Source organism: Cupressus sempervirens, chromosome 10 (assembly GCF_028749045.1).
Source record: "Cupressus sempervirens isolate cs-2001-9-10 chromosome 10, ASM2874904v1, whole genome shotgun sequence".
Taxonomy (NCBI): domain Eukaryota; kingdom Viridiplantae; phylum Streptophyta; class Pinopsida; order Cupressales; family Cupressaceae; genus Cupressus; species Cupressus sempervirens.
This window is the reverse complement of record NC_143127.1, coordinates 232,643,225-232,666,705: the sequence shown is the minus strand read 5'-3', so window position 1 is coordinate 232,666,705 and position 23,481 is coordinate 232,643,225. Positions and strand designations below refer to the sequence as shown.

The following is a 23,481-nucleotide window of genomic DNA, read 5'->3' as shown; positions in this document are numbered from 1 at the left end:
TTATCTACTTTTGAAGAGGAGCGAGCAATTGAAGACAATGAGTCTTGGGTACTTGAGCTTGTTTTTGCATCTTTCTACTTTGACAACAAGCTTCTATTTGAAAGTCTAGAGCAATGAGCTTCTCTTTATATCATAAGGTAGTGGGCCTTTACGTATCTGTATTCATTATTGTAAGACAATGGGCCTTTATGCATATTCATTGTTGTATTGGCATTGATCTTCCTATTGATAATCTAAAGAAGTAGGATCCTAATATTTTGTAATCAAATTATATACTTTAGTGAAGTGTTTTTTCATGTTTTTTTCTACTTTGGGTTTACCATGTATAAGTCTTGGCGTTCTTATGTTGTTGGTTCTATTCTTTAATAACATACTATATTTTTTGGTGATTACAAAAGTTAATTATTGAAGTTTTATTTTATGATGATATGACCACTCCCCAACATCCAAAGTGTGTTTATCACATGTGTTGATGTTTTCTTTTGTTTAAAATGGCTTTTCTATCTTTATTGTCCATTTAAATAAATGACCAATTTCAAAAAAAATGGACTGTGATCTATTATAGCCCTATTAGACATTGTCCTATTTGTATTTCGACAACTTTTAAAAGTGTGATCTTAAGAAAACATAATATATAATTAGCCACACTTTGATCTTTTGTACATTTTACAAGTGACATTTCCTTAAATTTAGCGATGTTTAATTGCACCATTGCATATGGCCATGCTGAATTTGGGTATTCAAGCATGTCTTGCCTAGTGCTTCACTTGCTTCCCTACTTGAGTGCTCAAACTAGAGTTCCAAAACATAGTTGTCGGAACTGAAAAACAAAATTAAATATTTAAGTGAACGTAGACGTTGCTCCTTTTGACCGAGCCTGATCTAAAAAAGCACCGTAAAATGAATTAAAAAGCCACTCTCCATGAGAGCGTTACCTAGGTGCCCCGTTGATGGTTACGGCTTCCTAGTACTTTTTCCCGACTGCCACCAAAAGAATAACAAGAATGAGCATAGCTATTCGTAGATAAGAAGTCCAAACTACAGAGGAGGCTACTGGAATCCACAGCTTCTCTATTTTGAGCTACCTAACGCATTTCCGTCAATCTACAATGGCAACCACAGTAATTCCACGAACCAATTTGGGCAGTCAAGGTTTCATTTGTACCAAGTATTTTCGTATGAAATTTTGGCTGTGAGAGATTTCGATAGACACTGAAACTGGAAACTAATTCTGGTCAAGGTTTCTAAGTTGGGATATGGATGCATGGGGCTTACTGGCGTATATAACAATCCTGTCTCCGAAGAAGATGGGATTTCCGTAATTAAGTATGCTTTCGAGAAAGGCATTACCTTCTTCGACACAGCAAATATATATGGTGGCACTACCAATGAAATCCTTGTTGGGAAGGTGAGCTTACCTTTTAAAATGGTTTGCTATACACACTCAAACTTCCTGATATTTTCTTTGGAATTTCTTTATAATTTAGGAAATTATAAGAATGGGCATATTCGGTGACACCAGTTTCCATTATGGCCATCACGGCCCTTATCAGTTGGGGCTACACGCACATTCAAGAGCGGCCTACTGGTTTTGAATCGTAGTTTTTCCACAAATAGTGGTCCAATTTGTTAATTATTTGTATACACCCTCAAAATGGAATCTTCTCCATCCCTAATCTAATTGGTGATTAAAGGCGTCATTATTTGATGTTAGCTTACAAGCGACCAGGGTATGGTGTACTGTTGATGATGATTACAGCTCGCAAGGTTCTTTAAGACAGGGTTTGCCGATCTGAGTACGAGAGTCTGCAGCTTTGATTGAGTCCAACAGTCAAAACTCCTACTGTCAGACTCACAGGTTCACAAGTATCAGTTGTCAGACTTAGCCGAGACCCAAAAAAACAGAAAATCAACTTGAAATTCGCAAAAGAAACCAATCGAAACAGATTTTCTTATATTATATATATTTATAATTGTTGAGTTTGTCAAGTTTTGGCCCATTTTTTTCCACCAAATGCAAGTGCAGGACAAAACAAGTTGTTATGTATACAGAGTCCCAACACCGTGTGTAGGACATATCAGGATGTATCTATCTCGATGGAGTATTCTTAATCTTTGGAATAGCTCTCCAAACTTCATTTCCTTGTCATTAATTTATAGCAGGTCTCTGATTTTCTCGATTTATATCTTTTTCATTTAATATCTAAGAGAACAAATCCTGAAAAGTAAGAATTTAACAACACCTGATTTGATTTAATTTCAACAGACACGAGACACTTATTTTAGGGTAGACCCTCTGTCGGATGATAGGCAGATACTTTTTTGACATCTTTGGCTTTGAAGGATGAAGTGTGAAACTGAATATGCAGTGCGTGTTGAGATTTAACAATTCATTTCAAATGTTTGTATTTGAGCTTTTTTTTTGGTAAAATAAACAAGTTAATTGAAATTTGTTCACTTCTACTCATTTATTACATGTTCGACATTTTATTTATTGCCATCATTTTAAAGCACATAAAATAATAGAAAATATGCTCAACTCTTTTTCATTTGGATTCTTTGTTCTTACAAAGCGTTTAGGGGAATGAATGATTTTAATGACGTCCACGAGACCAAAGCAGTGTAAGGGACTAACTGTGAATAAAATTGCGGTGAGCTACAGAAGTACTAAATTTTATAAATTTCGCTAATGCTGGAAATGCTTATACACAGGCATTGAAGCAGCTTCCTTGTGACAAAGTTCAGCTTGCAACAAAGTGTGGTATTATATTTAGTCCTGATGGTAAGATGGATGCCAAGGGCTCCCCAGAGTATGTCCGGAAATGTTGTGAAGAAAGCCTTAAGCGTCTTGATGTGGAGTACATAGATCTATATTATCAGCATAGGATAGATACGTCAATTCCTATTGAAGAAACAGTAAGTACAGCTTGTTCCTTTTTGCATTGATTCTTTCTCAAACACAATGAATGCAAAGTTATAGGCTAGGTTTGCTTCTGCACTTTCCATCTATTTTGAAATTCGGAGCATATTTTTATGTTTCTGAGGAGATTTTGGGCAAGGTTTCAAGTGCACTTGTTAAAGTTCATAAGACTTCATCTGTCATATGCAGATTTGTTAGTGATTTTTGTCTGGTTGATAATCAATGCAGTCTTTGTCTCTGATGATTAGATAGGGGAGCTCAAAAAACTTGTGCAAGAGGGAAAAGTAAAATATATTGGACTGTCAGAAGCCAGTGTTGATACCATTAGAAGAGCCCATGCAGTGCATCCTATTACTGCCGTTCAGCTTGAATGGTCCCTTTGGACTCGTGACATTGAGGACGACATAATCCCAGTGTGCAGGTCCATTCAAACTTGTCTGTATATATTTTGTTTGAATTTATTACTTAAATAAATTGTTTATAAATTAAATTTTTTTATTGCTGACTATCATAAATTATCCTTATATTTGCATCTCCTCTCACAGAGACTTTGTCAGCAACTTGAAAATTGTAATCCCGCGTATGGGCTAAAGAGGGAGTTAACATTTTTAACTTATAAATCTTACAAAAGGAATGGTTCCCTAAGATAATCATGGAGGATTCAATTCTTTGTCTGCAATCAAAGCTATTTGATTGTTACTTCCATCAGATGTTAAGGACCCTTGTGGCCATCTTTAAACAATATGACAAGACTGAGATGGAAGATTCATTACTTAGATGCCAGATATAATGATTTTGCAAGGAATTTTGAGATTTTAATCTGTGCATGGAAGATCAGTCTTTTCAATAACAGCCTTCCCAAGGAAAGGGATCTAGGAAGTTTGCCACAAGGTTGGGTATCATCTTGAATAACTTGGACTTTCCTAAGATGGTGAACAAACAATGTTAAGCATTGTAGTCTTAGAACAATAAATGCAGCTGACCTCTAGTTCATTGTCTTTAGAAAGAAAAATTGGATAGGAACTTATCAAGTGTCCATTTTTAATCCAAGAAGATAAATGTGCAAATTTACATATGAGATGCTCAATTTTCTTGAAAGCTTTCTTGATTGCCTTTTTTAGATGGATATTTGGATTGGTTTAAAACTAATAGACTTGATATACTGAAGTGAGTGTTCCTTAGATGCTTAGGAAACACTGAGAAATACATGACAATATTCCGTATAGTCTGCTGAATGTGAGAGAAGGAATGAAAGTAGTAAGCTTTACATTTATCATAGTCAGCATGAAAGAGATCTGGAACAAAAAAGAAGAGTATATATGTGCATGTACGCTGTAATAAATATGCTGTTATGGTATATTGAGAGATCACTCTTCAATAGTGATTATGTGTTGATCTTTGTGGACAAATGAGGATTTCCAGTATATGTTCAATGATGTTTTGGGGACAATGACGGATATAGCAAGGGATGTGATTTTAGGGACAAAGGTTGATGGCCAGTTTTTGGGGATGGCTATAGATATACACACACATACACATGCATATATGTATGTGTGTGTGCATGTAGAGAGAGAGAGAGAGAGAGAGAGAGAGAGAGAGAGAGATTCCTACAAGTTAATGGACACAGCAGTATAGCAGCAGCACTATAACGTGGAACAGTTAAAATTTTGTGGATGACTTTTGTAGAAGCCGGCACGCCAACCACACTTCAATTTTTTGTTTGTTTGTCTGTTCGTCTCACACAATACTACACTGCACCAGACCACAGTCTATGCACCATTAATCTTTTTTGAAACTGACAATTATTATTGACTCGAGTACCATATCAAATCTCTTGAAGTTTGAGACTTAGAGTCAAAATTTGAACAATGAAATCTGAAATTCGAATTATTGCAGTTAGTGTTAACTGTTATATTGTTAGCTATGACTCTAAATATTGTTATATATATTGCTGTTATACTACTGTTGCTGCTGTTAGTGCTGTCATGATTGAATTTATTCCTGTTATACTGCTGTGGTGATATATTTATTGCTGCAGTTATAGTGCTGTTATGATATATGTCTTTTTTGTAATGTCATGAATGTTTCTTTAAAAACATCATAAAAATTTGTCTTGCTGTCAAGATGTCTGGTCATCCTAGCGATGGTTGAGTGATGTTCCATATTTCCCCAGCCATCTTGGGGAAATCCAAACTTTGTAGTTATCTACAGGATCTGTAGTGGACATTATGACTATCTTTTTTGTATTTTGTCTTGCTGTCAAGATGTCTGGCCATCCTGGTGATGATTGAGTGATGTTCCAGATTTCCCCAGCCATCTCAGGGAAATCCAAACTTTGTAGTTATCTACAGGATCTGTAGTGGACATTATGACTATCTTTTTTGTATTTTTAGGTTTTCCAGGGCCTGCCTTTCCATCATTGTGACTCACCAGTTCCTTACTTGGTAACATTGTGGAAATATCCTGCAAACACAAGCAGTAGTTTTTGGACGCAGGTGATATGTGGGCATTTCCTCTGTATTGTTTGCTTGTGTGCTACTTTTTTCATTCCCTATTATTTTCCGTCTGCCCCAATTAAAAGAAAAACATTAAAAAGGAGAAGATTATTAATTTTTAAATATCAGTAAATAGGAATTGAATAATACCTTGAATTTCAAACAAGCAACAAAGAAAACCTACAAAAACACGTGGCTATTGTCCATGCTTTTTAAGTATATAAGCAAATAGGAATTAAATCATACCCACAATTTCAAGGAAACACCAAATTAAAACCCATAAAAGTTTATGAAAGCTATTATTCACTATCTTTTACTTCCAAGTGGAGGCTCCCTTTTTTTCTTCCTACAATTTGCAGCTTTCATGTTTTTCTGGGTGCTGTTTGGTGTTAAAATTTATAATCTTTTATTTGATGTGCATCAGTGCCAATTGTTAAATTTGAATCAGATTGACAGAAAACAAATTCTAAAACACACAGAGAAAGATATATCCTGGGAAAAACTCTCCTCTTCGAGGGAAACAACCCAGCCCCACAAAAATTGATCTCTTAGTTATAAATAAGGAAGAATCTCCAATGTTCTTTTAGCAATCTTCTTTCACACTGATTGACTTTTGACATGGAACTTCCAGTCGGGATATGAGATATGGTGAACTCAATGAGAGCACTATCCTTTACACAAATAGCTGAATATGCATGAGAACAAAAATAAACACAATCTCCTTAGGAACTTGCGGACATATGACAAGCATGGAGACTCTAAGAATACATGCATTAAATCAGATAAACTAGAAATGATTTCTCATAGAAATCAATAATCACTTTGAAGAACCTGACTATCGAAGATATGAAGATAAAATATGAGCGATTTCCTCCAGAATCGAGCACTCTTGAGAATATGAACTATCTGAAGAAAATACTCTTCTAAGAGCATGAACAAACTGCAGACGAACACACACTTGAAAGACAAATACTTCTGAAGTAAACACCTACAATGCTTTTTCCGCTTTGAATGCAATAATGCTTGTAGCCATAAGAAATTCTATTCCAAAGATAGTGAATGAACTCCACCATGCGAACAACCTTTGGGAAGAGAGAAAGGCAATGACTGACGCAAAGGAAATGCAACCAAAACAAGAAGAGTTTGCCATTCCAAAATAGCCGTTCCATGGTCATACTCGATGACATGTCAAACAAGAGAGGTTGCATCCAATAAACACACATCCACATTAAATGCTAATGATGTAGGAGCATCTTGCATTAGAAAATAAAGAGAAAAAAAAAAATTATAAAAAGAAAAAGGTAAAAAAGAGGAATTTCTGTTTTTGAGGTGCATAGGTGGCATAAAGAAAAATAAATAAAAATGGTTGCCATTCCATTCATCGAGGTGTGTAGGTGGAATTCTGGAAGTTTGTGGACACTTTCTTAAATCATGCATTTAATATTTGTTGGGCCACATGGTGGTGCTTAGTTGTATTTGGATGGGAATTAAATATTTGTTGAAGGTAGTTGCATTTACCTTTTATCCCACATTGGTTGTGTTTGTAACATCTTGGGTGGTAATTGCCTATTAAAGCAAGGCATATGAATATTTCTAATCAAGTTTCAAGGTGTGATCTCTTCTTAGTAAAAGCTTGGAGAGGAGGAAGCAGAGGATTGATTGTTCCTAAGTTTGTGGAGAGAGCGTCGAATGTGAAGTAGTTTACAGCAGGATTGTGGTAGAGTTGTGAGTTTGTGAGAAGAGCTAGTGGCTGCGGTTTAGAAACAAGGAGATTGCTTGGTGGGCATGCAAGCACAAGTTTAGATCTTCCTTGGAGGTTTCTACTAGAGTGTGGATCTGGACTAGCTAGTGTTTGGGTTGGATCTTGGAGGATCTTGCAGGACTGTTATTGTAATTGCTATTGTATTTGGTCGTAAGCGGGAAGGCCTTATAATTCGACACATTGCATGTAACAGTTATTTTATGAATAAAGAGTTGTGATTTGGTATTAGATCTTGCATTATTATTGTGTTTCCACTGTGTGGTTATTTGTTGGGGGCTCGGACATCTCTTTTGGGGATTCTCCTACCTTGCGCTACATCAAGTGGTATCAGAGCGAAGGTTGTTCTTGAGTGTGTAGACAGAAATTGCCGAAGTTGAGGTAGTTTGCACCAGGACCTTGGGAGGACATGCAGATGGATCTATGGTTGCAAAGACAAAAGGTTGATCTTGTTCGAGAAGATTGATCTATTGGTGATTTCTTATAGAGGGTTTGCAAAGATCTTGGGAGATGGCTCTGAGTGGATTGGACCTTGGGATGATTGTGAATCTCCGAGATATAGTGGAGAGGAGGATTAATGAGACAATAGCTCAGGTGGACGCTGTTTTTTCTAAAAGAGTTGAGAAACCTAAGAAGGAAGTTCTATGCTATTGGAGTTGGAGTCTATTGATCTGGAAGAGAGTTGTCTGGTCAGTTAGAAGACTTGTTCGAGAGAGAAGATGGCATCGCAAGGTCGAGGTGGAAGAGTTTGGTTTTGTTGATCAGTTTGTGGAGCCCGACCTTGTTGATGTTGGGATGGAGATTGGTTTTCATGATCAGTTGGTTGAGTCTAATATGGAGACTGTAGAGCACTTGGTCGTGGATGATCTGGTTGCTGTTGGTGGTGACTTGTATGTTGTAGAGCATTTTGTTGTAAGCAATAAGACCACTGGTGTTGTGAGCTTGGAATGTATTCATGGAGATCTACATATTGTTGTTGATATGGAGTTTGTTGCTACTGGCGTGGATTCACTAGTTGTTGATGTGGATGAGGGTTTGTTGATGAAGCATCATGTTCAGTTTGTTCCTGGGAGTGAGCATGCTGATTAGATGGTTGAGATTCTGGTGTTCGATAGAGTGATGCAAATGTGGATGATTTGCATGTTGGTTTTCTTGTCCCTAATGGAGTGGAAACCTTTGGTGAAGATGAAGATGGTTGTAGATCTTTCTTTTGGCGTCAAGTGTGGGACACACTTTTTTTAATCTACTTGGGCAGTCTGATGTAGGAGCATCTTGCGTCAAAAAAAAAAAAAATCGGAGGAGAGAGAAAGTGACGAAAATTAGAGAAAAATAAAAAAATAAAAAAAAGGTGAAAAAGAGGAATTTCTATTTTTGAGGTGCATAGGTGGCTTAAATAGAAAAATAAATTAAAATGGTTGTCATTCCATTTATCGAGGTGTGTAGGTGGAATTGTAGAAGTTTGTGGACACTTCCTTAAATTGTGCATTTAATATTTGTTGGGCCACATGGTGGTGCTTAGTTGTATTTGGGTGGGAATTAAATATTTGTTAAAGGTAGTTGCATTTACCTTTTATCCCACATTGGTTATGTTTGTAACGTCTTGGGTGCTAAGTGCCTATTTAAGCAAGGCATATGATCATTTCTAATCAAGCTTCAAGGTGTGATCTCTTCTTAGTAGAAGCTTGGAGAGGAGGAAGCAGAGGATCGAATGTTCCTGAGTCTGTGGACAGAGTGCCAAATGTGAGGCAGTTTATAGCAGGATTGTGGTGGAGTTGCGAGTTTGTGAGAAGATCTAGTGGCTACAGTTTAGAAACAAGGAGATTGCTTGGTGGGCTTGCGAGCACAAGTTTAGATCTTCCTTGGAGGTTTCTACCAGAGTGGATCTGGACTAACTAGTGTTTGGGTTGGATCTTGGGGGATCTTGTAGAACTGTTATTGTAATTGCTATTGTATTTGGTTGTAAGCGGGAAGGCCTTACCGCTTGACATATTGCATGTAACAGTTATTTTATGAATAAAAAGTTGTGATTTGGTATCAGATTTTGCATTGTTATTGTGTTTCTACTGTGTGGTTATTTGCTGGGGGTTCAAACATCTCCTTTGGGGATTCTCCTACCTTGCACTGCATCAGCCAAGTAGGAGGATAGCTATAGGATGAGGCAAAGATGAAGACAGATATATAGAATATTATAGCTGCCAAGAGATGACCATTGGTCAACCATTGATTTTTAGCAGTCTCAATCAAAATTGCTTGAAGCTCAACTTCAGCAGTACATAACCAAAATTTGCTAGAAACTTGTAAATGCTGGTGACTTCATATGTTGATGTAGTAGGTACAAACAAAGAGAAGATCTTTCTTGAAGCTACACCAGATTTTGAACACCTATGAGAGAATGGAGTGTTTGCAGAGATTCTGAGAACTGACACTCATAAAAGGAATTATATTACTACATTTAATGGAATTTAGTTGGAACTAATGAACCTGAGAAATGTATGTTGGGTATCGAAACATGTTACCATATGGGTACATGTTCAGTTAGCAACAAGTCAAGATATCAATTATCAAAGTGTTCCAATAACAAATTTTTTGCTATAATCTTGCCTTCTGTTTGCATGTAAGCAAAAGATGTATCCGGTGGAAACTATCAACTGAGAAGGCATTTTCCTTTGTTTCAACATCTTTTCAGAGATAAAGTTTCATGTATGATTCACGCAGCCATCCCAAGCATTTACAAATGAGAGAGGACATTGGATACTCTTAACAGCTAAGCTCCATCCCCATGATGACAAAGAAAGTAACAAGGCCTATCAAAAACACCTAAATTTAGCTATGATAGAGATGTAGGTTTCTATATCTAACATACTAACATAGATATAGGAATTGGACTTGGCAAGGGTAACTTGACGTGGGACTGGCTAATACTTGACTGAGTGAATAAACCCAAGAAATATAGAGATCTTCAAGGATTTGAAACTGTTTCATGCACATTTTATTAAGTAAATTTTAAAGAGATAATAACATCATCAAATAATAGCTGGTTTAATCACATACACAAGTATACATTGATCAAAAAGTGTAAATGCAACTTTTAACTAAAGGAGAAAGCTTAGATACATAAAATTATAAATATTGTCAAATTTATACAAAACTATGGAATATGAAATCCTTGACATAAAATGTTCGAAACATATATCAAAACAAAAACAATTTTATGGCTCAAAGTAGCCTGCATCCCTCCTTCAAAGGTGTCTAAGGTTGGTCCTAGATGAATCAGCAGCCATAGTTTGTGCGTATGACATGCCACCCTTACCAACATCAATTGTACCTACTTTTGCTTGTGCTTTATCTGCCTCTTCTTCTATTGGCTTCACCGGCTAAGTCAAGGTCCTCACTGAAGACAAGATCTGTAGCCCCAGTGATCCTCTCAGATTCTGGATCGACTTCCTCCAGTGTGATTAGGTTGGTGTCACTGTCTAAAATCTGTCTCTATCCAAGCTGGAGGTTGTAATGAACAAACATTAGATCATTCAATCTCCCCACAGTCAATCTATTGCACTTTTTGGAGTGTATGTGCTCAAACATGCTCCTATTGCGCTTACGATCTGAAGCGCCACATGGTTGACTCAATATGTAGGTGGTAATCCTCCACAAGTTTGCTGTTCTATGAACAATTTTTTTCCACCATCTATATGAGATAAGAAGAGAGAAAAATCAGTCTCATTTGCAATTTTAATACTTCAAGTTATAAAATCAAATTATGCTCTTAACATATATTCTTACCTGGCTGCAATTCTATTCAACTGGTTTTGCAAATTTGATGAGAGAAGATCTCCCCAATTTCAAACAATAGTGTTCATGTCAGTATAACCGGTAGCCATTAACTCTAGAAACAAGTAGAGACCATTAAGAACCTCCTCATCCATCTTGAAATAAGGGCAGCAATGCAATGCTGAATTGAGGTACTAAGTGATTGTATGGATGGGCTTGTGAAGCTGGAGGTGCCATCTCCTATCAATCCCCCAAGTGAGACAATATTTACTGTCATCTGCTCCATATTCAAATTGAATGACCTTCTTGGTCCTATCTGTAATATCCCTTGTTAGAACCTAGAACACCAAGGTTTTGTAGTAAACCTTATTATTCCAACTGCAAAAGACTTATTTTTTTCTATCTTTCATGTGCAACTTATTTAGAAACTTCCTTTATGCACAACTCTTGGATAAAAACAAAGCAAAGAGAATAAAGCCCAAAAAACAGACTTTCTGTTTTTTGGTCCAAGTCTATCCTTGTGGAAGATTTGGTCTCATTTAGCAAATTCCAAAAATGCATAATTAAAAAACCAATAAAGCGTCCAAAGGTTGAGCCACCTTATCCCAACACCTTTTAGAATCAAATTTGCTGCTAGATAAGGGAGAGCTTGTTGCCTTAATCTGGGAATTTCGTTGCTACAGGTCTGAGCCTAATTTGCTGCTCCCTGAAGAAGAATTTCGCTGCTAAAATGTAATAACCCCAATAGGTTATAACTTCTTCAAACACCAAAAATCTTTATACTTCAGTTGTTTGACATTTCGTCAAACACTTTGCAAGCAAGCTCTGATACCACTGTAATAACCCTCCTCAAATCTGCCCTCAAAAAATGCTGATAAAAGCTCAAGGAATTTCATCAAACAATTCACATGCAAGGGACGTATGACTGATATAGTATTTCAGCTAGCTTCAAATGACTTTTTTTACAATTTGCATCAATGAAAATCTTGTGCTAGAAGACTACAATGGACTACACAATGACCTAACATGAGTGTGCTACTAATTTTGACAATATTCAGTGCATATATATGATTTAAGCATGAGAAATGAACACCTACAGCCAACTGACATTTTTACAAACAGTTGGTATGCAAACTAACTAGCTGATAAATAATGATATTAAATTGCTTAAATGACACTAGCAACTATTATCTTCTTAATTGCAATGAAAATTACAATGCTCATGAAATATGGCCAAGACTTTGGCATTTACATGGATTACAAAATGATAATGCTGGTATAATGCACACTTACAGCTGAAAGCTTATAACACCCTAAAAAACAATACTAACAAAAGAACTTGGTTGTAGATGGCTGTAATAATTTTCTTCAATGCTGCCCCTTTTGCTTTGTTTTTCTGATTTGTTTTTTCGAACTGCTTTTTCGGACTGCTTTTTCGGCCTGCTTTTTCGGTTCCGCTTTTTTGGACTGCTTTTTCGGCCTGCTTTTTCGGTTCCGCTTTTTCGGTTCTGCTTTTCCGGACTGCTTTTTCGTATCTGCTTTTTCAGATTGCTACCCTGTTGAATCTCAAGACCATATCTTTCAATGGCGTCAAAATTTCCAGCTTGAAGGGATTTCGTCCTTCAAACGATTGAGACATAATCTCCAGAAAAATTTCCCAATTTCTTTGATATTTCCAAGCTTGTTTAAATGAGAGCTATTCTCTTTCTTTTAATCCCTTCCTCACTTGCTCCACGTTTCCGTCTTGCCAATGTGGGATAATACATGAGTTTTGATATTACTTTTTTTTTTCCTTTTACAAAGTCCATGTATGTACTCAAAAAGGGAACTCTTGATTTTAATTTTATAAAGTGACTTTATAAAATATTTTATAATTCAAGTCACTTTATTAAATTAATTAAATATAAAGTTACTTTTTAATATTTATTTATTTGATAACTTTATAAATAATTAACTTAATACCACTTATTTATTTAATTAAAATAATTAATTAGTCATCCTCATAAAATATTCATTATTTTGGACAACCTAATTAATTAAGTTAATTAAATCAAATTGCCTCCAAAATGGGGATATGACAGTCCGCCCTTCCTGAAATTGCTTGTCCCCAAGCAATGGCTGAACAATAAACCAATCAATCCGCCTGGATCCCAAATGTAGTCATGAACTATACCACTGTTAATTAACATAGGCTCCTGCAATATCCTCTGCAATATAACCAAGAGGAATCCATAATCAAATTGACAATTACAGCTCAACCAAACTCCAAAATCACAACTGCCACAGTTAGAAACCCACGAGACACAAACTCTTAGAACATCAGAACCCAAGTAAAGTGGGCAAATCAAGCTGCCAACACAGTAAATACCAACAACGCATCCCACTGGCCTATACAGAATGTATAATCCAACTTTGCAACAATGGTGAACGCTCCCGAATGAAACTGTACCAAGTATGGAGAATCCACTCACTGTACAACTCTTGCAGTCAACACAACTCTGCAGATCACCGGCCACTGTCTCATAACCATAACTCCCATGCATCGTTGATGGTGAAAAGACATCACAAGATAAACAACAAGAAATGGAACCCAAACCAAATTTGCTTGCCATCAACTCCTCAACACAAGGATCAAATGCTAACTGATGTACATACCCTGCAGTATAATGCTGATAAAAAGAACCAACCTCAGTCAACAGCTCACCATGAAAAAGTGATACAACCCACTGTGACCGATCACCAGCTAAGTCAGGAGATGTCATAGCCAAAGGAGTAGAATCAATAACAACAACCGCTGAAGCATCACTCCCAAACTCCTGCTCTAAGTCATGTATTATCAAGCTGTCAACTGCAAAACCTATCGCCATGTCATGCCCATCACAACTCTTATCCTGTGGCGTCAAACCATCCCATAACTGATAACAAGCACTAGGAATCAAAGTATATCTCTGTATCATCATCTCATCAACATGGTCATCAAAGGTAAATTGATGAGCATACCTCACAGTATAATGCCGATAGAATGCGCCACTCTTAGTCAGTGGCTCAGACTGCAACCCAGATGAAACTAACTGCAATCGATCACTAACCAAGCTGGAACTGACTAATACCTCCGAAGACATCGCCAAGGGAGTAGTATCACTAGCAGGAACCATGCCAACTGCCGGCTCACCAACATCACACATAATCTTTGATACAACATCTCTAGTCTCCGTGCCATCAGTACTAGAGGCCACCACCATGTCAGGCATACCACAACAATCTGTTGCAACACCCAACTCAACTGAACCTGACTCTAGTGAGAACGAACCCGATATGCCAATGTTAGTATCAAGGATGGATGCATCCCCATCTCCACTGTCTCTGACAATCTCGACCATGGACATCCTTGGATCACCAGACACCACAACTTGTGACTGTACAAAATCTGGTAAAGACTGCAGTTGCTCTAACTCCATGGTCACCTTAGCCAAATGAAACTGTGACTCCTCGAAAGCCAATTGTGTACTCTCAAGAATCTCAGAAGTCACCTCGAGTTGCTGAGTAAGCTTACTCACCACATTAATGCTTCGTATGCTGTACTCCCCCACTCCATAAGATAATCTCTGTCGGCTACCAACTGCATATAATTTTGTCTCAAAATCCAAATAGCCTCCCATAAAGAGTGGATCTCCGTTAAGGAAAGATAACTGCCTCCCTGCTCATTACTAGTAGGAGAACCCCATCCATACACTGCTAACAACTGACGAGTAGCATCGAAATGCTCACAAACGATAGCAATGTCTCGCTCACTAACTCTCAGCTGATTAGACACATGATTGTGCTGGCTGGTCAAACTCCTATACTCTACCCCTGGTACACTGTCCAAAGGAGTAACCTCATAATAGCTATCGTCTGTAATACTGCCATCCAAATTCTGCAGTCCAATTGCTGAACTTGTATCATCAAATAGAGTGACTGAAGCATCAACATAAACCTCCGTATCAAAGGAAACTGTTGAGGAGACAGTCCTCAAAACTGTCCACAACATCCCCGTGGGTGTCATCTGTAATAATCAGATCCTGAGACTCTTCTGTAAATTTTGTCATATCTGAGAGATCATCAACCCATTCCAACAAGAATTGTTGACTGGATACATGAACAATGCCCAACAAAGGTGTGTAAAAACTAATTCCAGCATCAAACAAGTTGCTGGCATGGATGAGAACTACACCTGGCAAACTACTAATCAAGTCCATGATGGTGCAACAGATACTACTACCAAAGAATGATAAATATCTCCGGTCAAAACGATCTCAAGTACTAAGATAAGGATCCCAACATCTAATCCATGAATGGAAACCAACTGGCCATTCAAGTAAACTTCTCACCTGAGTAATGTGAACAATACCAACTGACTTCACGAACCTGTCTACAGTCTCTAAATCCGGAGTGTGAATGCTAGATGTACTCATATCATCATCAACATGTGACCTGACTGTAAAAGGAAACTGAGCCCCTGCTATATGCGCTAACTCCCGAACTGAGCTCACCTCAAGACAAAGCTCGTCCACATATCTCTCAGAATCCTGGAGAGCCAACTGAATACACCCCAAGGAATTCTGAGTATCCTCCAACTCATGAGAAAACCGGTCAATCTCCTCCTCCTCCTTCAATGCATCTAAATAGATCCCTGCAAGATTAAGGAGATGGTCGCGATTTGAAAGTAGGTGTATGTAACTTATCTTCATTGCCTCCATGCCTTCCTTGATCTGTTGTAAGTTGTCACAAGAAGAACCTGTTGTGACTTCTTTCTGTCTCTCCTGCAGTTGAATCATCCAAATGTGATTCTCAATCAATCCATGTATCCTGTCATGATGAGATAAAGCCGTGACAATATTCTTGTCCCTTGTCTTCAACTGGCTTGCCAAACCAAGTAAAGAGCTACTAGCCTCTATCTCATGTGAAGAAGCATCCAATTGTGCTTGATACTCATTTTCTGCAAAGTCTTGAATGCTCACTTGCTGATCAAATGTACTATCCTCAAACATGACAGTATCCTCAACTATTGTAACTTCATCCAGCCCAACTGTACTGGAATCACTATCTGTGTCAATCATACAATCCGGTGTGCCTGTGATATCACCTTCTGATGCTATTGGCTCAACCTGCACAACATCTGTAACCCCTTCTGCCTGTGAAGATGATGTCGATAAACCATTACCTGAAGATGTGCTAATGTTTCCCTGTATCGAATCAGCATGTCTGTTAAACTCGTCATACAAGTTTCTGCCTGTCATAGGGAAGGTATGATCCTTAGGCCTATCAAAATGTTCAATCAGTCTCTCCGTAAACTCTACATATGAGGTAATGTGTGCATGACCCATAGTGACCATACCATGATGCCACCACTTGTGTGCTAACCCATCCAGGTGAATTGTTGCATACTTAATAGCTTCTTCCTTAGGCATAGGGTTCATTTGAAAGTATGTGTCAAGCCTTTGAACCCAAGCTCTTGCTGTAGACTTCCTCGAGCCATCATAATATGGTAATTGAAGTTTCCTTACTTTCTTTCGTAGCTCATAGCTCTGGTTCTTGTCATGTCCACGAGGCATATGCTTCATCCGCACATCTATATACTCCCTAAAGGTGATTGCAGCAATAAAATCTGGACCTTCGGCTTCCCAATCTCTCCTCAGCTGGTCTTGTATATCAGTGATCTGGGGCTTTGGTATGGGATGCTCTGGAGCTCTAGGAGGAAATATGGGAATCATAGGCCGCGAACTCACTGTCCTAGTTTGCTGGGGTGCATGACCGAAATTGTTCCCAACTCGTTCACCTCCATTATGTGTCCCATCCTGATTATTCCCATTCTGATTGTTACCCTTCTGATTATTACCATTCTGATTATTTCCTCCACCTACGTTGGCATTCAACCCCATTTGACGAGCCATCATCTGCATCATAAGCTCCAATCTTTGACTTTGTTCCTATGCTCTCTGCTCTGTTGATCACTGTCCTTGTGCTAAGGTGTCTAATATCTGTAAGAATTTTTCCTTTCCCTGATCTGGACTGGCATTCATTTTGTCAAACATTTTTCTCTCTATCTGGCTAATCCAAATTCCCAATAAGACCTCCACAGGATGGCAGGAAACCGCTCTGATACCACTGTAATAACCCCAATAGGCTATAACTTCTTCAAACACCAAAAATCTTTATACTTCAGTTGTTTGACATTTCGTCAAACACTTTGCAAGCAAGCTCTGATACCACTGTAATAACCCTCCTCAAATCTGCCCTCAAAAAATGCTGATGAAAGTTCAAGGAATTTCATCAAACAATTTACATGCAAGGGACGTATGATTGATATAGTATTTCAGCTAGCTTCAAATGACTTTTTTTACAATTTGCATCAATGAAAATCTTGTGCTAGAAGACTACAATGGACTAAACAATGACCTAACATGAGTGTGCTACTAATTTTGACAATATTCAGTGCATATATATGATCTAAGCATGAGAAATGAACACCTATAGCCAACTGGCATTTTTACAAACAGTTTGTATGCAAACTAACTAGCTGATAAATAATGATATTAAATTGCTTAAATGACACCAGCAACTATTATCTTCTTAATTGCAATGAAAATTACAATGCTCATGAAATATGGCCAAGACTTTGGCATTTACATGGATTACAAAATGATAATGCTGGTATAATGCACACTTACAGCTGAAAGCTTATAACACCCTAAAAAACAATACTAACAAAAGAACCTGGTTGTAGATGGCTGTAATAATTTTCTTCAATGCCGCCCCTTCTGCTTTGTTTTTCTGATTTGTTTTTTCGAACTGCTTTTTCAAACTACTTTTTAGGCCTGCTTTTTCAGTTCGGCTTTTTCGGACTGCTTTTTCGGTTCTGCTTTTTCGGACTGCTTTTTCGTATCTACTTTTTCAGACTGCTACCCTGTTGAATCTCAAGACCATATATTTCAATGGCGTCAAGATTTCCAGCTTGAAGGGATTTCGTCCTTCAAACTATTGAGACATAATCTCCAGAATTTTTTTTCAATTTCTTTGATATTTCCAAGCTTGCTTAAATGAGAGCTATCCTCTTTCTTTTAATCCCTTCCTCACTTGCTCCACGTTTCCGTCTTGCCAATGTGGGATAATACATGAGTTTTAATATTACTTCTTTTTTTCCTTTTACAAAGTCCATGTATGTACTCAAAAGGGGAACTCTTGATTTTTTTTTTTACAAAGTGACTTTATAAAATATTTTATAATTCAAGTCACTTTATTAAATTAATTAAATATAAATTTACCTTTTAATATTTATTTATTTGATAACTTTATAAATAATTAACTTAATACCACTTATTTATTTAATTAAAATAATTAATTAGTCATCCTCATAAAATATTCATTATTTTGGACAACCTAATTAATTAAATTAATTAAATCAAATTGCCTCCAAAATGGGGACATGACATAAAATCAGACAAATCCACTACAAATTTGAGGGTGGATCCCTACCAATTGTCAGAGCAGAATTGCTTTGTTTTGTTGCTCAAATGATTTGAGGGGTCTCCTTTATATAGAAATTCAAGAGCCCTGAAAAGTCATGTCCAATTAAAGGGCTGAGTTGGCCTTTAAACAACGAAATTAAATAATTTAAATCCTAGTCTTAGTAGTGGTCAGAATGGCAGGGTAAAAATGTCCAAAAATGGTCAGATTCTGACCTATTTTGGGCAATCACAACCACAATCAGAAAAAGTCTACATGCACAAACCTCCTAAAAACCTCACTCGTTCAAGTAATTTTGCTAAAAGCTGAATGCTTCTTGGCCTTAGTCAAAGAATCATTCAAAATGAAAGGGTTGGAGACTTTTGGGCAAAAATGCCCTAAAATAGATGGATTTCAATCTGTTTTGGGCGATTCCAGCCCAACACAATTTTTTTGGAGTCCTCAAGCCCCCAAGACTTTCATTCCCCAAGTTGTTTTCTCTTCAAATTCTCCAAGATCAAGGCAATTTTCAAAAGATATTAATGTTTTAGGTTAGAAAGGGAGGTCAGAAATCTTGCATTTTGGGGCATTAATGCCCAAAAAAGATTGGATTCTGACCTATCTTGAGCAATCCAGTTCACTTCGAAATTCCAAACTCATTAAACCACTGAAATTTTTTATTTGTCTAAGCTGCTTTCACCAAATGTTTACCAAGACTCCTTAATGTTTTAAGCTAAAATGAGGGTTCGGAAATTTGAAGTTTTTGGGCATTAATGCCCAAGTCAGCTTGGATCCGACCTTAATCGAGCAATTCACTCTTACATCTGAAAAACATTAAGTCACCAAAATCTCCAAATCTTTGTTTGTTCAAGCCATCTTCTCATCAAATTCTGTAAGTTTTCACCAATTGTAGCATGTTATGAAAGATTGGAGGCAAAATGGAGGTTGGACAATTTTTTATGATCTTGAGCATTAATACCCAAAAAAGGTTGGATCTGACCTGAACACTAAGTTACAGGTTCGGGTTCAGCTTGAAGTTCAAAGTTTGAGAACTGGTTAGCAAGTTCGTCAAAATTTTCGAAAGGGGTTTGGGTTCGTTTGGGTTCCTTAGTACAAAAACATGTAAAAATATATATATAATATAGCATGCGTTAAAATTAGAATGTAGCATAGTAGCGTAAACACATTTAAACAACGAAAGCACCATAAAGTTGTAATCATAGTGATCATACCATCATATAGTTCAACATTAAAGATTCAAAATATTAAAAACAAATCATAGCATCAAGTTCAAGTATCATTGCTTCACATTCATTGTTCAAGTAATGGAATAAAAATCTATCAATATTCTAAGTTCTTCAATATTCCTCAATAGAAATCCTAGAGGATGGGTCAGGGTTTGCATAAATGTTACTCTAGAACCACACAAACCTTCAAGCGAGAGAACAAAAAAGTTATATGGTAAATTTACTCATCCATAGAAATGTGAACATTACTGTATTTCCTTTGCACTCTAATGTGCCTCCATTGGCTATCATGACATCAAAACAAGTTGTGGATGCCAAAATATCATTAATTTTGCAGCAGCAACATTAGTTGTGGATGCCAAAATATCATCAATTTTGCAAAAAATCTGATTTTTGCCATCTGCAGGGCCTAGCAAACACGTGGGTTCAAACTTGGTTTGATTTTCCCAGCTTGGTCCACCCCGGGTTCGAACTTGCCTCGAACCCAATTGAACCCGCCGTCAAAAAACAGCACCTTACCCGAGCTAGAGTTTGAACTGGACCACACTTCGAACCAGTTCAAACTTGTACTGGTCCGGGGGGGAGTGATGAACCATGGTAACTTAGGTTAAATCCATCATATATTTCACACTTCAAGTCGTTTTTCCATCAAGTTTTGCCCAGTTTCAAACAAATTTTAAATGGACCAAAGTTTTCAGTTAAATTGAAGGGCAAAAAAGCCCCAAAAGGGCCGGATTCTGACCCAACTTGGGCATTCCAGCCAAACTCTAATAAAAAATCCAATTTTTGAACCTTTTAAATTGCCATCATTGTTTCACTCAAATTTGCAAGTTTGAATAAATTCTCAAAGGCACTAATAAGCTGAGCCAAAATGGAAGGTCATCTTATGATTTTGGTCATTAATGCCCAAAAAAGGCCAGATTCCGACATGTTTGGGCATTCCCATTCAGCAAGCCGAAATTTTTAAGTATGGGAACTATTAAATTTCCCCTTCCTTTTACATTACTTCATTCAAAGTCCTCAAGCTCCTCATCGAATTATGCTTTAAAGGCCTGACTGAAGGGGCAAAAATTTACCTACGTTGGGAAATAATGCCAAAAGAGGGTCGGATTCTGATCTAGTTTGGACAATCTGCTTGCAAGTTTACTCTGCAAACAACACTTAGTCAGTTCCAGCTCTGGGGCGGGAGGATTTATAATTTTATACAAATAGAACATATGAGTTCCTTTCTTATACTGTTAGGATGTTTGAGATAGGTTTCAGCTTCATAGGAGTTAAGATACAAAATCTAGACTTTGGGGTTTTTCAAAACAATTCAGACTAAACCAAATTTCAGGATTCAACACGCCTTCAACACTCTAAACCCCCATAACCTATCTTGACACAAAATCTAGACTTTGGGGTTTTTCAAAAAACTTCAGTCAACCAAATTTCAAGATTCAACACGCTGTCAACACTCTAACCCCCCGTAACCTATCCTGGCTTTCTAAGGTCACATTAAAGCTAGAACAAGGATTGTCTAAAGGTTTTAAAATCCCTTTGGTTCCAATTCCATATTCCTGACAGACTTAGCTCAACTCTTGCTTGCACCCCAGGTAGACATTACTTCCTGACAGGCCAAAATTGCACAAACTTACTTCCTTGATTTGGGAGAATTGAAAATGTTGCCAACTAAAGCCGCCTAAGACCACTACTGCTGCTAAGGCAAAAAAAGAGGGGGTCCCAATTCGCAATGAGGCAATGGTGTGAAAACCTCACAGCTTCACAACAGAGGGCCAATAAGAATCGAGGCAGATCTTCTAGACAAAGGGTAGGCTTGGATCTTTAATATGGCAACACTCTGTCCCTTCTATTGTTAGGTGTCCTCATTGTCAAGTGCCAATGAGAATGGAACATGGGCATTTTGAGCACATTTTACAAGATCATTGTTAAAACATGTGAAATCTGAAATGTTGAAAATAGTCATACTGTTTTTACAAGATCCCTGTTAAAACGTATAATTCTAACATATCAAAAATAGTCATATAACAGAATTGATAATGTAAGAAACAAAAGCATCTGAAAACCAGTGAGATAATACAAAATTATTAATGGTGAAAAGTCTATAAGAAGATTGTCTACGTTTCCCCAGTTGTTGTTAGGCATGTTGGATTTAGTTCTACAGATCTCTAGTATGATGTGTATAAAAGAGTTCAATTTCTTAATGGAATGAGATGCTAATATTTTTAATCTTCTGTTCCCCTAACTGATACAATATGAACTGTGCCTTTTTGTAATCAGGGAGTTAGGCATTGGTATAGTACCATACAGTCCTCTTGGTCGTGGATTCTTCTCTGGAAAGGCAGTTGCAGAGAGCTTACCGGAAAATAGTTCATTGGTATGTTTCAAAATATATTTAGGAACTGGTCCTGGATATGTTCTTTTTCTTGATTGAGATTGTACAAGATTCTTGGAGACTGAAAGTCAAATTCTTTGTTACATATTTTCTTTCTGGTTGATTTGAAAATTCAATCATTATCCTTTCTGTTTGATTTGAAAAATCAATCAATATTATGCCAATGGGTCCTATGGGGCAGGTTAATCATCCACGATTTAGAGGGGAAAATCTGGAGAAGAACAAAGTTTTCTACACGCGCATTGCAGATTTAGCCAAAAAGTATGGCTGTACGCCTGGCCAGCTTGCTCTTGCATGGGTTCTGCATCAAGGTGATGATGTTGTTCCCATCCCTGGTGAGTCTATGTTCCATATCTCTGTTTCCTCATTGGCAGTGATTTGAGTTGTTAGCATAGAAAGTGATATTCTTCTATTGATATTTTGATAGGAACTACTAAAACCAAGAACTTGGACGAGAATATTGGCTCCTTGAACATTGAACTCTCGCAAACGGACTTGCAAGAAATTGGCGAATCACTGCTAGCTGATGAAGTTGTAGGTATCCGAACTTATGAGTTCATGAATCATAAGACATGGAGATTTGCAGATACCCCACAGAAATCTTAGAATAGATAATTGTTGTGGCACAATTATCATACTGCTTATGATTGATAAAACTTTCCTGTAGTTAAATTTATAGGTAGAGTGATGCTTGTCTTAAAATGGGTTGCCAAACTTTATTGCCTGTTGCTTGTCATTCTATATAATATTAATAAAATAATTATTTTTGTTAGTTGCTATTTTGAATCACAGTTTGAGCTATTGTACATTGATTTTAAATCAATTTAGCATGTTGTTCATATGGTGTGGCAAAAACACAGTAGTTCAAATTGTCCATTATGTTTCTGGGTCCCATTCTGGTTAAGATATTGAATTAACGTGCTATAATTTAATTTCTAAACAATATGGGGATCCATCTTATGATGCTAGGTCATAAGCAAGCATAAAATCAAGAAAACACATGGACTCCGATAATAGTTTAGCTCTTAGCTTGAACCCTTTCATAGCTAAAATGAGATTGCCTGCTCTTAAAATCTAGACCTAGGTAGAAAGCAAACTAATAGGGATAATTTGGTATCTTATAACTGAAATGTACATCACCAGAAAAAAATTACCCTCTTGTATCTGAATAGCATATCTTTTTTCAGCAGAGGTTACAGGGCATGAGTTGAGAGCCGTAAATGAAAATATCATACAACACAGTTTTATGCAAATTGAAGGAGCATGTGACTATTGATGCATTTTAACTCTTCCTATGTTTGGCACCATTTGCATTCCTTGCTATGCATTATATTTACAACTAGTGACATGAAAAACTGATTGAGTAAATACAGTCCAATTATATGGGATTAAAATAGGAATAGGGTATTTTG

At 37.1% G+C, this 23,481-nt stretch overlaps 1 protein-coding gene across 1 annotated transcript; it reads left to right on the top strand.

Moving 5' to 3' along the window:
- The first annotated feature begins 870 nt into the window (after positions 1-870).
- LOC149533481 (putative aldo-keto reductase 1) lies at positions 871-22,841 on the top strand. Its single transcript, XM_089802979.1, has 6 exons — positions 871-1,408; positions 2,713-2,916; positions 3,169-3,341; positions 21,955-22,051; positions 22,251-22,404; positions 22,497-22,841. The coding sequence occupies exons 1-6, from the start codon at positions 1,265-1,267 to the stop codon at positions 22,673-22,675; spliced, it is 951 nt and encodes a 316-aa protein (XP_089659105.1). The 5' UTR covers positions 871-1,264; the 3' UTR covers positions 22,676-22,841.
- Positions 22,842-23,481: the final 640 nt, after the last annotated feature.

Excerpts from the sequence above, each read along its gene's own strand:
- LOC149533481 (XM_089802979.1), top strand. The coding sequence starts at position 1,265 with ATGGGGCTTACTGGCGTATATAACAATCCTGTCTCCGAAGAAGATGGG. Across the intron at positions 1,409-2,712 it reads ATGAAATCCTTGTTGGGAAG|GCATTGAAGCAGCTTCCTTG; the intron begins GTGAGCTTACCT and ends GCTTATACACAG. Across the intron at positions 3,342-21,954 it reads GACATAATCCCAGTGTGCAG|GGAGTTAGGCATTGGTATAG; the intron begins GTCCATTCAAAC and ends TTTTGTAATCAG.